Source organism: Apis laboriosa, unplaced genomic scaffold (assembly GCF_014066325.1).
Source record: "Apis laboriosa isolate Shangri-la unplaced genomic scaffold, ASM1406632v1 scaffold26_cov146, whole genome shotgun sequence".
NCBI lineage: Eukaryota > Metazoa > Arthropoda > Insecta > Hymenoptera > Apidae > Apis > Apis laboriosa.
The window spans coordinates 3,847,894-3,865,243 of record NW_025222592.1 but is presented as its reverse complement, the minus strand read 5'-3'; the positions used below and the strand labels follow the sequence as shown (position 1 = coordinate 3,865,243).

The 17,350-nt window shown below is 24.2% G+C and overlaps 4 protein-coding genes across 8 annotated transcripts; 2 read left to right on the top strand and 2 right to left on the bottom strand.

The window, feature by feature from the left end:
• Positions 1-4: 4 nt before the first annotated feature.
• LOC122713763 (cytosol aminopeptidase-like) lies at positions 5-8,212 on the bottom strand. Of its 4 annotated transcripts, XM_043934505.1 has the most exons (9): positions 8,067-8,212; positions 7,873-7,936; positions 7,387-7,502; positions 2,305-2,468; positions 1,990-2,164; positions 1,563-1,887; positions 1,226-1,494; positions 968-1,146; positions 5-897 (listed from the first exon to the last, which is right to left on the bottom strand). In XM_043934505.1, the coding sequence occupies exons 1-9, from the start codon at positions 8,072-8,074 to the stop codon at positions 671-673; spliced, it is 1,527 nt and encodes a 508-aa protein (XP_043790440.1). In that variant the 5' UTR covers positions 8,075-8,212; the 3' UTR covers positions 5-670. The 4 variants fall into 4 exon arrangements, with proteins under 4 accessions (XP_043790440.1, XP_043790439.1, XP_043790438.1 ...); XM_043934504.1 differs by lacking the exon at positions 8,067-8,212 and having other exon boundaries at positions 7,873-7,971; XM_043934503.1 differs by lacking the exons at positions 5-897; positions 968-1,146; positions 1,226-1,494; ... (2 more) ...; positions 2,305-2,468; positions 8,067-8,212 and adding exons at positions 4,097-6,833; positions 7,175-7,242 and having other exon boundaries at positions 7,873-7,897.
• A 2,688-nt stretch (positions 8,213-10,900) lies between these two features.
• On the bottom strand, positions 10,901-13,164 carry LOC122713833 (pre-mRNA-splicing factor Slu7). The gene is made up of 5 exons (XM_043934626.1): positions 12,626-13,164; positions 12,287-12,558; positions 11,846-12,169; positions 11,424-11,721; positions 10,901-11,352 (listed from the first exon to the last, which is right to left on the bottom strand). The coding sequence occupies exons 1-5, from the start codon at positions 12,851-12,853 to the stop codon at positions 11,137-11,139; spliced, it is 1,338 nt and encodes a 445-aa protein (XP_043790561.1). The 5' UTR covers positions 12,854-13,164; the 3' UTR covers positions 10,901-11,136.
• A 409-nt stretch (positions 13,165-13,573) lies between these two features.
• On the top strand, positions 13,574-15,858 carry LOC122713816 (F-box/LRR-repeat protein 7). Of its 2 annotated transcripts, none has more exons than XM_043934596.1 (3): positions 13,574-13,699; positions 13,784-13,906; positions 14,222-15,858. In XM_043934596.1, exon 3 carries the CDS (start codon positions 14,235-14,237, stop codon positions 15,543-15,545), a length of 1,311 nt encoding a protein of 436 aa, XP_043790531.1. In that variant the 5' UTR covers positions 13,574-13,699; positions 13,784-13,906; positions 14,222-14,234; the 3' UTR covers positions 15,546-15,858. The 2 variants fall into 2 exon arrangements, with proteins under 2 accessions (XP_043790531.1, XP_043790532.1); XM_043934597.1 differs by having other exon boundaries at positions 13,618-13,699; positions 13,787-13,906.
• Positions 15,859-16,077: 219 nt separating this feature from the next.
• Positions 16,078-17,253, top strand: LOC122713844 (rhomboid-related protein 4-like). Its single transcript, XM_043934637.1, has 2 exons — positions 16,078-16,495; positions 16,562-17,253. Exons 1-2 carry the CDS (start codon positions 16,373-16,375, stop codon positions 17,180-17,182), a joined length of 744 nt encoding a protein of 247 aa, XP_043790572.1. The 5' UTR covers positions 16,078-16,372; the 3' UTR covers positions 17,183-17,253.
• Positions 17,254-17,350: the final 97 nt, after the last annotated feature.

The window sequence follows — 17,350 nt, the reverse complement described above, 5'->3', positions numbered from 1 at the left end:
CGACTTTTTTTACAATAAGTCATATTGTATTTTATTATATTAAGTTCGAATAATTATTAACACTTTTACAAGTTGCGTGTATTTTACACGATATCGATTAAATTATTAAATGTATTTTAAATGCAAATAAAGTATAAATTGTCTAAAATCAATATACCTCCCATAAATATATATTTTTATTATTATTAAGCTATACTTTGTACAAATTAAGAATATTATATTCTATTCTATACGATATTATACATTTAAACTTTTTTGATAATATTGAATCTTTTTATTCTTTTATGATTATTGATTGTTACTATCCAATTGCTTCATTAAATATAATACTTTATATAATGTGAATAAAGTAAGCTGTACAAAAAGTTCATCATATTTGTACTAAGTATTGCTATACTGCAAAGATATAATTCTGTACACAAATATAATGATTGCATGTTAATTAATTTTCTTATATATTTCGATTTACTAAATTCGTTGTATTAATTCTAATCAATTTGTATAAATGTCTGAATATAAGACGGGAGGTAAACATATATATATAGATATATATATCTATATAGAAAATGAAATTATATATACATATATATACATGTGTATATACACATATGTATACGTATATATAAAAATAGATAAACTTGCACCATACAACTTAAAATAGTTGTCAATTTTAACACAATGCCTGTAAAAACTGGATCAGCGTACGAGTCGGACGACCTGTCATTCCCGCTGGTATATATGGTAATTTATCAGGTCCAGGACCCATTACTCCTGCAATATCTAAGTGTAACCATGGAGTATTATTCGATACGAATTCGCGTAAAAATGCAGCTGCAGTACATGAACCTCCACCTTTAATTTTTGCAACATTTCTCACATCTGCTGATTTAACTTTTTCTGCAAATAATATCATATTATTTAAAATATTACTATTTTCCATTATTAAAAATAATATTTTCTTTCATACTTGTCATTTCATCCGTATAATGTTGCCAAAGTGGAAATCTCCATACTCTATCACCAGAAAGAGTGCCCGCATTTTTTAATTTTTCAAACAATGTACTATTATTTGTGAAAACTCCAGTTGCTGCTCCACCTAAGGCAATTCTCATAGCACCCGTTAATGTTGCAATATCCAAGATAAAACTATATACAAAAGATATTTAATGAATATCTATATTATCGTATTTATTATTATATATTTTCTAATTTATGTATCTATTACCTTGGATTAAATTCTTGAGCATAACAAAGGGCATCTGCAAGAATAAGTCTACCTTCTGCATCTGTGTTATCTACAATGATACTCTTTCCATTCATTGCAATTACAACATCTCCTGGCTTAGTTGCAGTTCCAGATGGTAAATTTTCAGTTAAAGGTATCAAACCAATAACATTCAATTTTAGTTTAAGTTCTGCAGCAGCTCGAATAGCAGCTACTACACATGCAGCACCACTCATATCTGCACGCATTTCATCCATATCAGCTGAAGGCTAAAATTATATATTTATATTAAATTATATATAATTTATATTAAATATTTAAATTTATTTTATTTTACCTTGAGACTGATGCCGCCAGCATCGAAGGTAACACCTTTTCCAATAAAGACAATTGGTTGGGAATTATTATCAGCATTTTTATAGTGAATTTCAATAAATTTTGGTGGTTCACAACTACCATGAGATACACTAAGAAAAGAACCCATTTTTTTCTGCTCTGCCCATTCTTCATTGTGAATTTGTACAGTAATTCCTAATTTAGTAAGAATTGTATGCACTTCTGTAGAAAATATTGTAGGTGTCATTAAATTGGCTGGAGTATCTGCCAAATGACGTGCCCAATTTTGAGCTTGAGCCTTAATGCTTCCAATTTGCCATTGTTCCCTTGAAAAAATAATTTTTATTGAGTTAAGAAATATAAATGAATATATAAATGAATATATAAAATATATATAAAATATATATGTCAAAGTATATAATACTCACTCTCCTTCTTGACCATACAATGAAACTTTTGGAAGTATTTTCTGTTTCTCTTTATTTTTCAATCCTTGATAAAACCACATTGATAATGCAGCTCCTTCTGCTGCAGCTTCTGCATCTCCTAAAGTTTCTAATTGTATATCTTTTATTTCAACTGCATCTAATGCACGGCAACCAGCTAGTGCAATATTATTATATTAATTAATTAAAATATGATATAAAAAGAATATAATCTATTAGTTATAATTTATTAATTTATAATCTAATAGATATATTTGATTTTTTTTTTTTATATTTATCTGCTCATAAAATATGTACCTGCCGCCGCTATACGTATATTCTCCTTTCCTTCATGTATTTCTTCAAGCTGATTTATGCCAAGATTTTTTTTTCCAAGGCCAACAACTGCAATTCCTGCATAATCTTTTTCATCCAAACCCCAAAATACTCTAGCATGACCTTTGGGAATTTTCGGACCTGCTCTGTAGTAGTACAAGTATTGAAATATTATTTAAAATTAATTATTCAATAGAATAAATATAAATTGATAACATAAAAGGGATATGTACATAAAATCAGAAAAAGTTTTTGAAGGACATACTGAGATAAATTCATAAATTTATTTCTTACAATAATTCTAGGCGTCTTGGACATGTATCAGCACATGCTATAGCATCTGCAATTTTAAAATACAATCTAAAAATATACTATCTTTACATATATCCTAGAATATATTCGTTTAAAATTACTCTAATTAATATCTCTAATAATTGTACTAACTAATAGTTAGATTAAAATTACAATTATTTTTCACAATTTTCACAAGAACTACATATTAATTCACAATTATATTCTCTGATTTATATGGAGATAATTGATTTGCACTCATGTAATACATTAACAGTAAACGATAATTATATTTAATATATTTTGATATTATTTGATAAGAATTTATAACAATAAAGAATTATCTTTGAATATATGCAATAAAATGTAACATTATATTCATATTAAAAAAAATTTGCTTTCTTGTTAATACATATATATACACACACACACAAAGTTAAGTATGTAAATTTGTCATGGGGTTTTATATTTTTTGTTATTTGCTTAAATATTATTATGTAAATTGTAAAGAAATTATTATAAAAATTGACATATTGATATTTAAAAATGAGTTATAGATTTCCTTAGAATTCAGAGCTAAGTGAAATAATATTTTCAAAAATAAATTTTTTATTTTCATAAAATAATAATTATATCTATAATTATTAATATTCTTCAAAAATATTCTTCAAAGCAATTATCATTAATTATAATTAACTTATTTAATTATAATAGTATATTTCTGAAAGTAAAAAAAAAAACATTAATTTATTATTTTTTTTATTATAAATTCTATCTTTCCTTAGCTCTGATACTAATATATAAGATAGTGATTATAATTCTGATAATAGGAACTTAATGCAATTTAAGCACATTTATTATTTCTGTAACTGTTCTGTTCTGTTCTTGGCACAAAATGAATTGAATGATAGTGTCAATATTATTTATATTAACTTATACATATTTACTTTTCAAATTTAAACTATTAGGCTACTTTGGCAAGATTTATTATAAGGATCACATGTAATTAAAGTTATGTCACACAATTATTATGAAGTAATTACTTAAAATATTTTACTTTTTTATATATTGTTATATGTCACAAAAATATTTTTTACATTACAAACTGTTTGGAATTATAAAATTTTATATTTCTTTCAACATTCACAAATCTTATATTTATAGAGCTAAAAAATCTATATATTATTAAATAACTTATTTGATTTAATTATGAACAAATATTATTATCATATAAAACTAATTATGTAATTAAGAATAAAAAATACAAAAATACAGATAATTAATATAATAATATAATAATAAGTAATAATAATAAAGTTTTGCGCTAATAAATGCTAATTATTAATTATGCTAATAATGATTTATTATATCTGAATTGTGCTAATAACATTGCTAATAATTATTATAGAGATACATTAATTTCAATCATAGCTAAATTAATATAATTTTATAAAAGGCCATGTTTTAAATGAAAAAATATCGTATGCATATATACTAATATATCTTCAGAATTATTTATTATTAAAATTCAGTCTATTATTAAAAATATATCTAAATTGAAAAACAATTAAATCAGAATGATATAAATAACAGTACTGAAATATTTAATAAAAACATAATGAAGTATTTGAGCTGTTTGGTATGCAGAATATTACTTTCTCAAGTAAATCAGTCTCTAATATGATAATTTAGATTTTAATATATTCTAAATTTTTTTCTTTTTCAATTTTGCTTACAACAAATTACTGTAACATTTAGAATAAATTTTCACTTCTCGTTGTTATTTGTGCCTAAGCACTTAATTGAATAAATTTCAAAATATATATGTATATCAACATCTGCTAAGGATTATAGAATTCATAATTAACTTTAAACTAATTCTAATATTTTAATAGTTCCTTGAGAATTTGCTGCTACTACAACATTGGACATTTGTTTCCAACAAACTGCAGATACAAATTCATTCAGATCTTCTTCTCTTCGTTCTTGTATTTCTAATATACTTCGAACGGCATCAAATTTATACGAGAATAATTGTTTCGAAAGTCCTTTATAATATACATAAAGTGCATTATTTTCTGATCCACATGCTACATAATCGCCATCAGTAGTAAGACCTATAAAATTCTTTTCGTTAACATGTCCGACAAACGATCGCAAACAATGCGGATTATTAATATTCCACATTTTTAATTGCGAATCAGTACTTGCAGATACTATTTCTTCCTTATTTATAAATTTAACATATGAAACAGCTTTACGATGACCTTTAAAAATGCAAAGTGCTTCTTTCATATTACGCAAATCATAATAATGGACACAGTGATCTGCAGATCCAAATGCCAAGTGACATGAACTACGTGGATTAAATTTTACACAACATACATTAGCTTTTGCTTCTAATGAAGCTACAGAATGGTCATTGTTTAAAGACCACAACTTAACTCTAGCATCATCTGATCCTGATGCTATGAGTTTAGTATCTACATCATTGAAATCAACAGACCAACATCTTTTTTCATGTTCTTGAAATGTTTTAGTTCTTTGACAAGTTGCAGCATCCCATACTGTTACAGTTCCTTCATAATCAGATGATGCTAGCATTCCTTTATGAAAGGAATTCCATGAAACACATGATATTTTAGAGCTAGAAACCATTTCAACACAAGGATAATGTATATCTACAGTATCTCTTATTACAGCACTATAGTCAAATACTTTTATACGTTTTGTAACTCCAGCTATTGCAAAGAATTCATTATCTTTATCAAATTCAATACTTGAAACAATAGTGGAATTATTAAAAATATCTGATGAATAATTTAAAGTTGCAAGTGGGCGTAAGGATTTATATCTCGAAAATTTGACAAGATTTTCTCTAAAAACATCAAGACCTGAACTAGTGCCTTGCCATGAATCACTCTGACTTTGAGATTTATGACCAAGGAGTAGTTCTTTAGCACGAGAGTCAAAATAACATTGAACAAAATCATCAAAATGAGCATGCATTCTTTTTCTACGTGTTGCTAATGTAGATCCTATTGCATAATCATTTTGCTTCTTACTCCCTGTAGGATTAATAAATGTGTCACTGCTAATAATATTTGCTTTTTCATTTGGTTTTACCATATTTGAATCTATTATGTCTATAAGACCAATCATTTCTTTTCTTATAGCTGATACATGCGCAGTATCATTTTCACTTGATTTCTTCAAGTCTTCTACTTTAGGACATTTATTTTGAACATCTCTTAAAATATTCTCAACCTCATCCATATCTCTCTTAATTAATGCTATTTCCTTTTGTAATTGGTTTTTTTGTTCTTCTTTTTGTTGTAATAGATGTTTTAAAAACTCATGTAACAATTTATTTTGTGCTGCACAGGTTTCTGCTTCTAGTAAATGTTTTCTTTGTGTTAATACTTCTAACATTACATTTACATCAGGTAATGTTAGATTAGCACTTTCTGCAGCTATAATATCTCTTAATCCATCATGAGGTGGCACAGATAAATCTGTATTACCTAATTTGTGTTTACCATCAGCTGCATATGATGATCCCAATTCAGCAAGACCTTTAATTCTAGTTTTATATTTTGATATCAGTTCATGTAACAAAAAGTTTGGAAAAATATCTTGTTGAGTTAATGTATAACTACACTTTGGACAACGACCATTGGCTTCCAAAGATTTTACTATACAGCGATAACAAAATGTATGACCACAACGTGTAATATGAGCTTCATCAATTACTTCAAAACAAATAGGACATAAATAATCATTACTTTTATCTTCAAGTGTACCACTAATCCTATGAAGAACATTTGCAGAGTGATGTTGTTTATTCATTCTATCATTATATTCACCTATACCTCCACTACTTCCAGCAGTGGTATCATTTCCCAAATTACTATCATTGATAGCTGACATCTTTCTTCTTAATTGAATAATATTTCTTAAAATACATTTAATTATTTTAAAATACATCTGGTAATTTTAATCTGCTTTTTTAAATTTCATATTTTTCAAAGTTCCATTTGAATTCTTCTGACATGATTTTACTTGATTAATATTAATCAATCTATACAAATAATTACTTTATAAATAATATATTGTTAAAATTTTTTTATATAAGAAAATAGGTATCTGGTAACTCCTTCTGTGCAGCGAATTTTTGCCTCATATCATGCGTACAATATCGTCTCTCAGTCTAGTCTCTCCTGAAACAATGAAAATAATGCCAGTGAGCTCAGAGAACACAAATTTCATTCAAATTGAATTTTATTAACAGAAAATACTTTATGTAAAATTTTTAAAATAATAAAGGAAAAGCATTTCTGAATATTATATGTGAAGCTCAGGCAGCATTATGAAAATTGTTTCAGGCTGGAACTATGAATAAAACATTTAAATATTCATTAATAATAATCCATATAATATGTAAGATAAAAATACAAGAATAATAATATATAAAATTATATACTTTATATTACAATTTATACTTATTTTAATTCAATGTAATTTATTATATACATTTAGTTTATTTTGAATTGATAAGTACTTGCTTGATTTGAAGAAAAACGCTTCAATGTTATGTGTAATATTTATACTTGAATACACACCTATGATCTGGTTTCACATATTATATAAAAAAAAATATATTTAGTAAAAATAATATTAACACAGATTTTACATAGATATGTGATATAATTACGATATAAAATATTATGATACAAAATATGTTAAAAATTACTAATATAATTTCAGACTTACAAAAAAATATTTTGTCGCAGTTTTCCTTTAACTAGTTCGTCATAGTTAATTGCCGTAGGAGTCAATGAAATGTTGTTTTCATCTTCTGCTTCGTATATACCAAGCACCAATCCTTTCTGTTAGAAATTAAAATATAAAAAATAAATATCGAATATAAAAATCTAAGATAATATAATAATAATAAGATAATATAAATCTACATCGAATCATAGTTTTATAAAACATATTTATCGCTTTTTTTTGAAAAATTTTTTTTAGAAAAAAGTAAAAAAATAAGAATAATATTTGATTTTTCACCAAAATTATTCATAACTTAAATATCGCAATGAAAAAGAATGGGTTTCTCCCATTTTCTTTTCTACGATGTTGGAAACCAAACTTTTCCATTTTGGTAATTTCTTGCGTAAAATTAGAATATAAAAATTTATCTAAAAAACAACAATGAATACTATTCGCTATATATAAATAAATATACATTATAATTACCTTCATGGCCGAGATGTTGGATAAGAAACGTAACTGCGAATTTCCGTATTGCAGACCCTTACCCCTGATAAGAGACAATGCCATAATTTGTTCAAGAGAGCACTTAGGTGTGATATATATACGTATACTATATAGTGTGTATTATATATATATATACATATATAAATTTGTAAGTGTATGTACACATAACGTACCTATACATATATTTCCCTCAAAAGATACGATATCTAGATATCTTGATCACTTATATTATAGATTCGAAACTCTAATACTTCACGTAACGTTCATGTGGCGACACCAATTTCCGTTAGCTGTCCCGCCGAAAAATTCGTTTCCGGTAAAATGTTTTTCTGATAAAAATAAAAAATCAATTTTGTTTCTAATATATTTTCAATAGATAGACTGCATTTTCTGTTGCACAAAATTAATTTAATTAATTTAATTAACATAAAATATATAAGAATTTTTATAATAATCTTTTATAATTATGATTAATAATATAATTAATATGAGAATGTACTTAATCTTATTTTATATATATAAAATTATACATTTAAATATATAATTTTATATTTAAATATATAAAATATTAATATATTTGTGACATACCTTTGGAGAGTCAACTCTGAAGGCCAAAATAAACACAAAAGTTGCTATATAAAAATATCGGTTGGGTCTTATTTATCAAATTATAAACAATTGAAATTCGCATTAGATAAAGCAAAACAGGAATAAAGTGCATTGACAATATAATAGAGATAAAATGATTTCGTTCTATTTCCGTTTTATCTAATGCAAACTTCAATTTATAATTTAATAAATAAATCTTAATCGAAATTTTTGTTAATTTTTGTATTCAAATGTTAGTATTTTTCAATCCAAATATTGATATTTCATATTGATATTTTATGTGATAACATTAAAATATTGATACTTAATCCGTAAATATCGAAATTTCAATATAATTTATTTTCTATAATAGATCGCAAAAAAAATTGACTAATCGCCAACTTTTCATTTGTGATTAATTAATTTTTTTTTTTCAATCTTTTACTTGAGAATTTGTAATAATCCGTATTATTAAATTGGAAAAAAAGTTCTTGCGGTTTTTAACTATTAAATTCAATGCACATATCTTAATTTAAACAAAATTTTATTAATCAAAATAAAGACCATTGCAATCAATGCACTTTTGCCAACGAGAAACAAGTTTTGTTATTCCAGTTGAATAAAATTCTGGAGTCCTGAATTAATATAGAAAAATAGAATTGATATAGAAAAATTATTCGAATTTGCTTCTTATCCATTATGTTTTCAACACCCTGAGAAATCAGAAAAACTAATTTGAAAATAAAATTATCATATTTTCACAGAATGAAAAATACATTTTAAAATTATGTACGAAGTCAATGTAATTTAATATCAATCGAAAATCTTAATCGAAAATAGAGTATTTAAAATCAAAATAACAAACATCATAAGAACTTCCCAACTTAATATCTTTGATAGGAATTAAGAAAGTAGTAATGTAATGGATAGAATTTTAAAGAAGAAAATCTATTAAGTTAAAAATATTAATGGTTATTATTTTTAGATTCGTTGTCTATTGAAAATTGGCATTCCGAGTAAATAATTCTATAATACATTTTTAATTATTCTATAATTGAAACATTTATTTTAAATAAGTGATTTACTTTTATTATTGAATTTTATTATTTTTAATTGTAAATATCGTGATATTAATGATATCAATATTTTATTCACGAAATATATATGTATTGATATTGTAAGTATCTAACGAAAATTACGACTAAATAACTTATTATTTATAGATAAAATCAAAATAATTTATGATGTTTTTGATGATTTATATACTGAATCATGTAATGATTTAAGTATTTTTATAACCATTAATTATTAATTAATTATTGAAACATTTATAGCCACATTTTTTTTTTCTGTTTGTTCGCTCAAATTGTTAATAAACTTCCTTAGAATTTTCTTCGATGAGTGAAAATATAATTAATCTCATCTACATTTTTTCCTTTATATATATATATATATATATATATAAATTTCTAAAAAAATCTGCCCATGAAATGCAGAGAATAATAAATCCTGGCAAAAAATTCAAGAATTTAATCAAAAAAATATTTAACACTTATTTCAGAATCTTCGTGATATCCAAAATGCTGGAAATTGAGATACATATTATTTAATATATTAATGTACTTGGAATACATTATTTAATATATTAATTCTTGGAGTCTATTTTAAAAATATTTTTTTTTTTATTATTATATAATTTATAAATATTTGCAAGAGAATAATCCAAAAATTAAAAGATTTATTAAGCCGGATTTAACTGTGCAATATTAAGATAGAAGAAATAGAAGAAATTTTAGAATATGATTTATAGAAATATAAAAAATTATTCACAGTTATAAATAAAAAAAAAAACTAATAATAAATAAAATAATGAATTGATTATATATTTATGTTCTTCTCTTTACTTATTAGCCACACCACTATTAGAAAAATGAGAATAAAATTAATATTTCCATCATTGTATATATAAACTAGAATTTTTTTATTGATGATTATTGCTTTAATTTTTTGTAAAAGATTTTTTTTTTCAAAAGTAGGAGTAACAATTACCAAAAATTAAAAAATTTTAAATAAATATCTAGAAAACATTATTCTTAAAAAATCCCAAAAAAATTATTTCTTAATTAAATCACATTATTTATTTTATTTCTTGAATTTTAAACTTTTGTTGTTATTTCTTTAATTCTTTTAATTTTTTACTATTTTTCTGCTATTTAAGTTATTTTATTTGTAATCTTTATTAGATCTGTAATCTTTATTTACTTTTATATATTATATATATTTCATATAGTTTATATATTTATTATATATATATTTAATATATATATTATTATACAATTTATATATTAAATTATATATAAATATTTAAATAAATGTAAATAAAAAATATATATAAAGTATAATATTGTATTTTATTTTTTCTTAAGATATAAATAACTTTTGTATTCAAACTAAATTGATTCATCCTATCCTGTTGATATCTATATATAGCATTTTTTTTATTTTCTTACTTATTGATCATATGAAATATTGGCTATTAAAATTAAAAAAATATAATTCAAATAGATATTGATATTTTTGTTTTGATATTGAATGAATTTTAATTTTAGTACTGAGTCATATAATATAAGTAATGAATAATAATATCTTATACTTTCATGGTATCGATTCATCCCTATCAACTGTTATCATTTCAACAATCTTTTTACCTGCATTTCCTATACAATACGAATTTTTTATAAATGAATGACAACATTTATATCCCCATTTACCAGTATGCCAATAGGATCCCCAAACAGAATTATGATTATTTGGATAAATGTCTTCTTCATATTTTGATCTAATTATTTGTCTATCCTGTCCTTTAATAATCTATGAATAAATCATAATTATTATATTATAATTATCTTCAATAATATAATAATATATATATGCATACATACCTTTCCATATCTAGAATATTCAACATATTGTTCCGTTTGTGCTAATAAAAGAGAAGGTGGAGGAGCATTAAGATGTTCTTCACCTCCATATGTACTAATTATGCTTTCACGAGTTTTATCTTTTAATTCATCGCGCTTTTTATCATATTCCTGTTTAAGTAATTCTAATTTCGTAGGTTCTGCGAGCAAATGAACATCAACACCTCTTTCATGTGCTTCCCATGCAAATAATTGTGCATTTGCATGTCGTTGCGTATCTCCCGAAAAACGTGCGAAGTTTTCACCTTTATAATCTACCCTATAGAATATTATTTTTAAAAATAAATATAATTTGTAATATTTTTTTATGTATTATTATTTATTAAATTATTATTATTTATTATATTAAAAAGTGAAGAAATTTATAAAATAATTTTACATACTCTCTATCTGTACCAGCATAAGGATTATCGCGCATAGATCTTGTTTTAGGATCATAATATGCTGAATTTGGATCCAAATTTCTTAAATATTTTGCTGTATCTTCTCTAATTCGTAAATTTCTAACAGTAATACGTTGTTTAGAATCTACTTTTGTTCCAGGCATATCAACTTCATCAACATATTTATCCTCATCTTTATCTGAATCTTGTTCATCATTTCCTTCTGCATTTAATTTTTCTGCACGCATTTGTCTTTTTGCTTCTTCAATCTTTTGATATTCTTCAACAATAGCTCTATGTTGTGAAGGATCGTAACCAGCCCATCTGCATATTAAAGAAATATATTTAAAATATTATTATAAAATAAATCTTACAAATTAAAAAAAATATATTATATAAAATATATCTATTAAATTACCTGTCTAATCCTAAAAAAATTACCTGTCTCTTTTGCCATCATAATCTGTAGATAATTCTGGTTGAGTAAATTCATCTGGTGCTATATTTGCATTTGTATATTTTGCACCTATTTTACGTGGACGTTCCATACATTCTTTTTTTTTGTGAGTTATTGCTCCACAATTTTCACATGCTCCTTTACGATATTTACTTGCTATTTTAGATGAATCTACACCACGTTTGTACCATTCATTTATACCACTATATTTTTTTTGTTTTTCTGGTTGTGGTCTTTGATGCTTTAAAGTAGGTCCCTTAAAAAATTATTTATAAGTATTAATTTTATTACAAAAAATCAATTTTATAAAAGTCAATACATACTTGAGCTCCAAAATACCATGGTGTAGCACTAATATATTGTGGTATATGTGGATTAATATCTTTGCCTTCTTCATCTACTGCAGCTGGTGCTGTACCAGCTTTTCTTGCTTCTTCCAATTCTTTCGCTTTCCTCCAATCTTCTCTACTTTTTTTCTTTGGTTCATCTTCGAAATTGCTTTTATTTTTTATAATTTTTGATACAGGTACATTAGCTAAAGTATTAGCCATTTTATTAAAATAATTAATAAAATAGTTAAATTAATTTTAATATTATAATATTATTTGTTTTCACTTATAAATATATTTTAAGCAAAGTATTAGAAATAATCTAATAATATATAATATATAATATATATGATATAATATATAAATTTATTGGAAAATATTCGCATTTGACATTAGATTATAATCTAGTAGATTATAGAAGTAATAGATTATAGTAGATTATAAAATAGTAGAGGAACAAACTAATTGAAAAACCATAGTTCCATCAAACCAATTCAGTTGGCAATCCTCAATTTTTCTCTAGTTTTCTCTTTATTTCCATTCTATTTCTTCCATATCGAATTTTATATCCCTTTCGGCAATACTAACTATATCTAATAAAGTATATTCAAGATCTATTTTTTAAGGTAGATTTACAAAATTTAATACGTATATAATGATTATATTATATATACATTTCCATTCAATGTAAATTTATATACTTTATATATGTATTTTATAATAAACATTATAGTATAAAATTCATATAATTTTTTAATATTAAACTAACTATTCCTACAATTTGTATTTTTATTTTATTTTCTTTTTATTTTATTTCATTGCAAATTATGAGAAGATATATGTCAAAAAAATAAAATAAAAAAATATAAAAAAATTTATAAATTATTATCAATTGTAAATGTAAAAATTTTTAAGTTAAATTTATATTAAAAAAAATTGTGTAAAATTGATTAATGGAAATCACCTTAAAAAGGTCTATTTAAAAAGTGGGAATTTATCGATAGTATTGGACCTTTATAAATAAGTATATTTCAAATTTAATATTTTCGCTACAATTTTTAATTTTAAGTATGTAATTAAGTAATTTAAAATATATGTATATTAATTAATACTTCTAAAAATATTAATACATTGTATTTTTATTATATAAAGTAGTTACAATCTCCAGCTGCTTCAAGAATTGGAATATGATCAAAATGGAGTCAGTGCCAAATAGATCGATATTGTTCTGTAATGTTACGTATTGTTGCTGATTTTTCTATTTATTGCATAATAGTAAGTAAATACTTATTAAAATTTATTCGTATTTTACATTATTTACTTAATAAAATGATTAATTGATTATCAACATACCCGCGAAATTTAAGTTCTAATATTAAAACTGGTTTTTTCAATTCTTAAAATTTATTTTCATTTCTTATTTGCTAATTTTTTTAAAATATTAAGTCTTATAGAAATAAAAATATTATTAGAATATATAAAATACAAATTTAAAAAAATATTAAAATTGTAAAATATGAAGAAGTTATAAATAATTGTTAATGAATTCTATTGCAATTTGGAAATATGTTTTTCTTTTTTTTAATATAGAATAGAGCATGGAATGGATGGATCATGTCCACTTTTGCTTCCATCCTTTGAGGAAAAGGACAATTCTGAAACTTCATATTCATCTCAAAAGATTGGTCTATATAGGCCAACATCAGATACTATTGATTTAGGATATCATACATTAGATAATAATGCTTGCCGTTCATCGTCTGCATCAACTATTATACCAGTTCCAATTAGACAACAAATTTTATTACAACAGAAGTGCATTTATGTAACAGATTTGTGTCAATTGGATGATACTTTATTATTGAAGATATTTAGTTGGTTGGGTACCAGAGATCTATGTTCCATTGCTCAAACCTGCAGACGTCTTTGGGAAATAGCATGGCATCCATCTCTTTGGAAAGAAGTAGAAATAAGATATCCACAAAATGCAACAATTGCATTAAATGCCTTAACGAGACGAGGATGTCATACATATATTCGTCGTCTAATAATTGAAGGTGCTATTGGTTTAACTGGAATTTTTGCCCAATTACCATTTTTAAGCTTAACTTCATTAGTTCTACGACATTCTCGACATGTTACAGACACAAATGTGACAGTTATTTTAGATAATTGCATACATCTAAAAGAATTGGACTTAACAGGATGTATTAGTATAACAAGAGCATGTAGTCGAATAACTACATTACAATTACAATCATTAGATCTTAGTGATTGTCATGATGTGGAAGATTCTGGCTTAGTATTGACATTGTCTCGCATGCCACATCTTGCTTGTTTGTACTTACGACGATGTGTGCGTATAACTGATGCAACTCTTATTGCAATTGCCTCTTATTGTGGCAGTTTGCGCCAATTATCTGTTTCGGATTGTGTAAAAATCACTGATTTTGGAGTACGTGAATTAGCAGCACGTCTTGGCCCATCTTTGCGTTATTTTTCAGTAGGGAAATGTGATCGTGTATCAGATGCTGGTCTATTAGTCGTTGCTAGGCATTGTTATAAATTGAGATATTTAAATGCTCGTGGCTGTGAAGCACTTAGTGATAGTGCTACGTTAGCTTTGGCACGTGGATGCCCACGTTTAAGAGCTCTTGATATAGGAAAATGTGATATTGGTGATGCAACTCTTGAAGCCCTTTCTACTGGTTGTCCAAATTTGAAAAAATTATCCTTGTGTGGTTGTGAACGTGTCACAGATGCTGGATTAGAAGCATTAGCATATTATGTACGAGGATTAAGACAACTCAATATTGGTGAATGTTCTAGAGTTACATGGGTTGGATACAGAGCAGTAAAACATTATTGCCGTAGATGCATTATAGAACATACAAATCCTGGTTTTTCAAGCTGAGTCTTTTAAACTATTTTTTGCTAATATTATTTACAATCTATTTATTAACAATATTTTTGTATGTTTTAGTATTTTAGATACCAATTTGTAAAAAGACGGCTAATATCTATATATATATATATATATATATATGCATGCATGCATGTGTATGATACGCATCGTTTATATTCGTCGTTTATATATAAGTTTATATACTGTGTGATTTGTAATATGCAAGAAAACATTTTTTATTATTTATTGATTTTATAACTTAATATACGAAAATTAATATTAAAGTTCAATGTAATATGTATATTTATTTTATAAATAAACATTTTTTTTAACTTCTATCAAATTGCAAAAAATATATTAATATTTTATAATTTCAGCAAAAATAATTTTAAATAAATATTGAGATATAGATGTAATTTAAAAAAATAAAATAAAATATTTAATATTTTCACAAATTCATACATATTATTTATTCATATGTAAATAAAATAATATTTTAAGAAAAAGTATAATATAAGGGTAATATAAATCGATCTATATTTTCTTGATCAATGCGATATTCATCTGTTGAAGTAATATGTTTGATAAACTTATTTCATTGCAATAATAAAAATAAATATTATAAACAAATATTATTTTTATTATTATAAAGCAAAAAATACATAATACAATTTGAATATTTTATATAGTAAAATATATTTTATTTTTGCGTGTGTGTGTTATAACCTATAACATAAAAATAAATCTAATTTTAAACGTCCATATGATTCAGAATATAAACGAAGTTTTTAAATAATCAATAAAAAAATTTTATGTTTATAAGTTAATATTGAATTATGAGACCTATACAAAGGAGACAACATGGTTTGCAATATGGCATTTATTTGCTATATATGCAGGCTTTAAATTTTGGTATTGATAAAATTCCACCAGCTACTTTACTTACGATCATTGCACAAGTAAGTAATTAATTTATGAATGAAATTAATAAATTAATGTAATTATTATAAATAATAATATTTTAGGTTTTACTTTATATTGGCTTCATAAAAGTTCCATGGAATGCAGAAGAAGTATGTATATCAGCAATAAAAATATTTAAATATCATGATTGGAATTCTTTTATAATATCAAACTTTGAACATGGTTCAGATATGCATTTGTACTATAATATGGTATCTTTAATCTTGAAAGGTTCATATTTAGAACCTATGTATAAAACAATGAATTTTGTTATTTTATTAACTATTCTTTCATTTGGATGTAGTACTATGTATATAGGATTAAGCTATGTTTTAATGCAATTAACAGGAGATTATGGATATTATGTACAATGTGCTATTGGATTCTCTGCTATTTTATTTGCATTAAAAGTAATTGTAATTTGTGAAGAATATGATAGGATTCATGATGTTGGAGGACTTAGAGTTCCTAGTAAAATTGCTGTTTGGGTTGAATTGATTTTAATTCATCTTTTAGTTCCACAATCTTCATTTATAGGTCATCTTGGGGGTATTTTGATTGGTTGTTTATATTGTTATACTTTTATTGGTGAAATGATTGATAATATAATATATATCATAACCAGTATTCCTATTATACATGAAGAACAATTTTATAGACGACGCAATTCATTATTTAGATAAATTTTGAATTAAAATTATTATAAAAGTTTTAACTCTTCAGATGCGGATTCTAAAATGTTTCAAATTATTTTTATTTTATTTCATTTTACAAATCAATTATTACGATATATTTAATTTTTAGAATATCTTTGAAAAGTTATTAAATAGAAAAATTTTTCATTTTTAAAT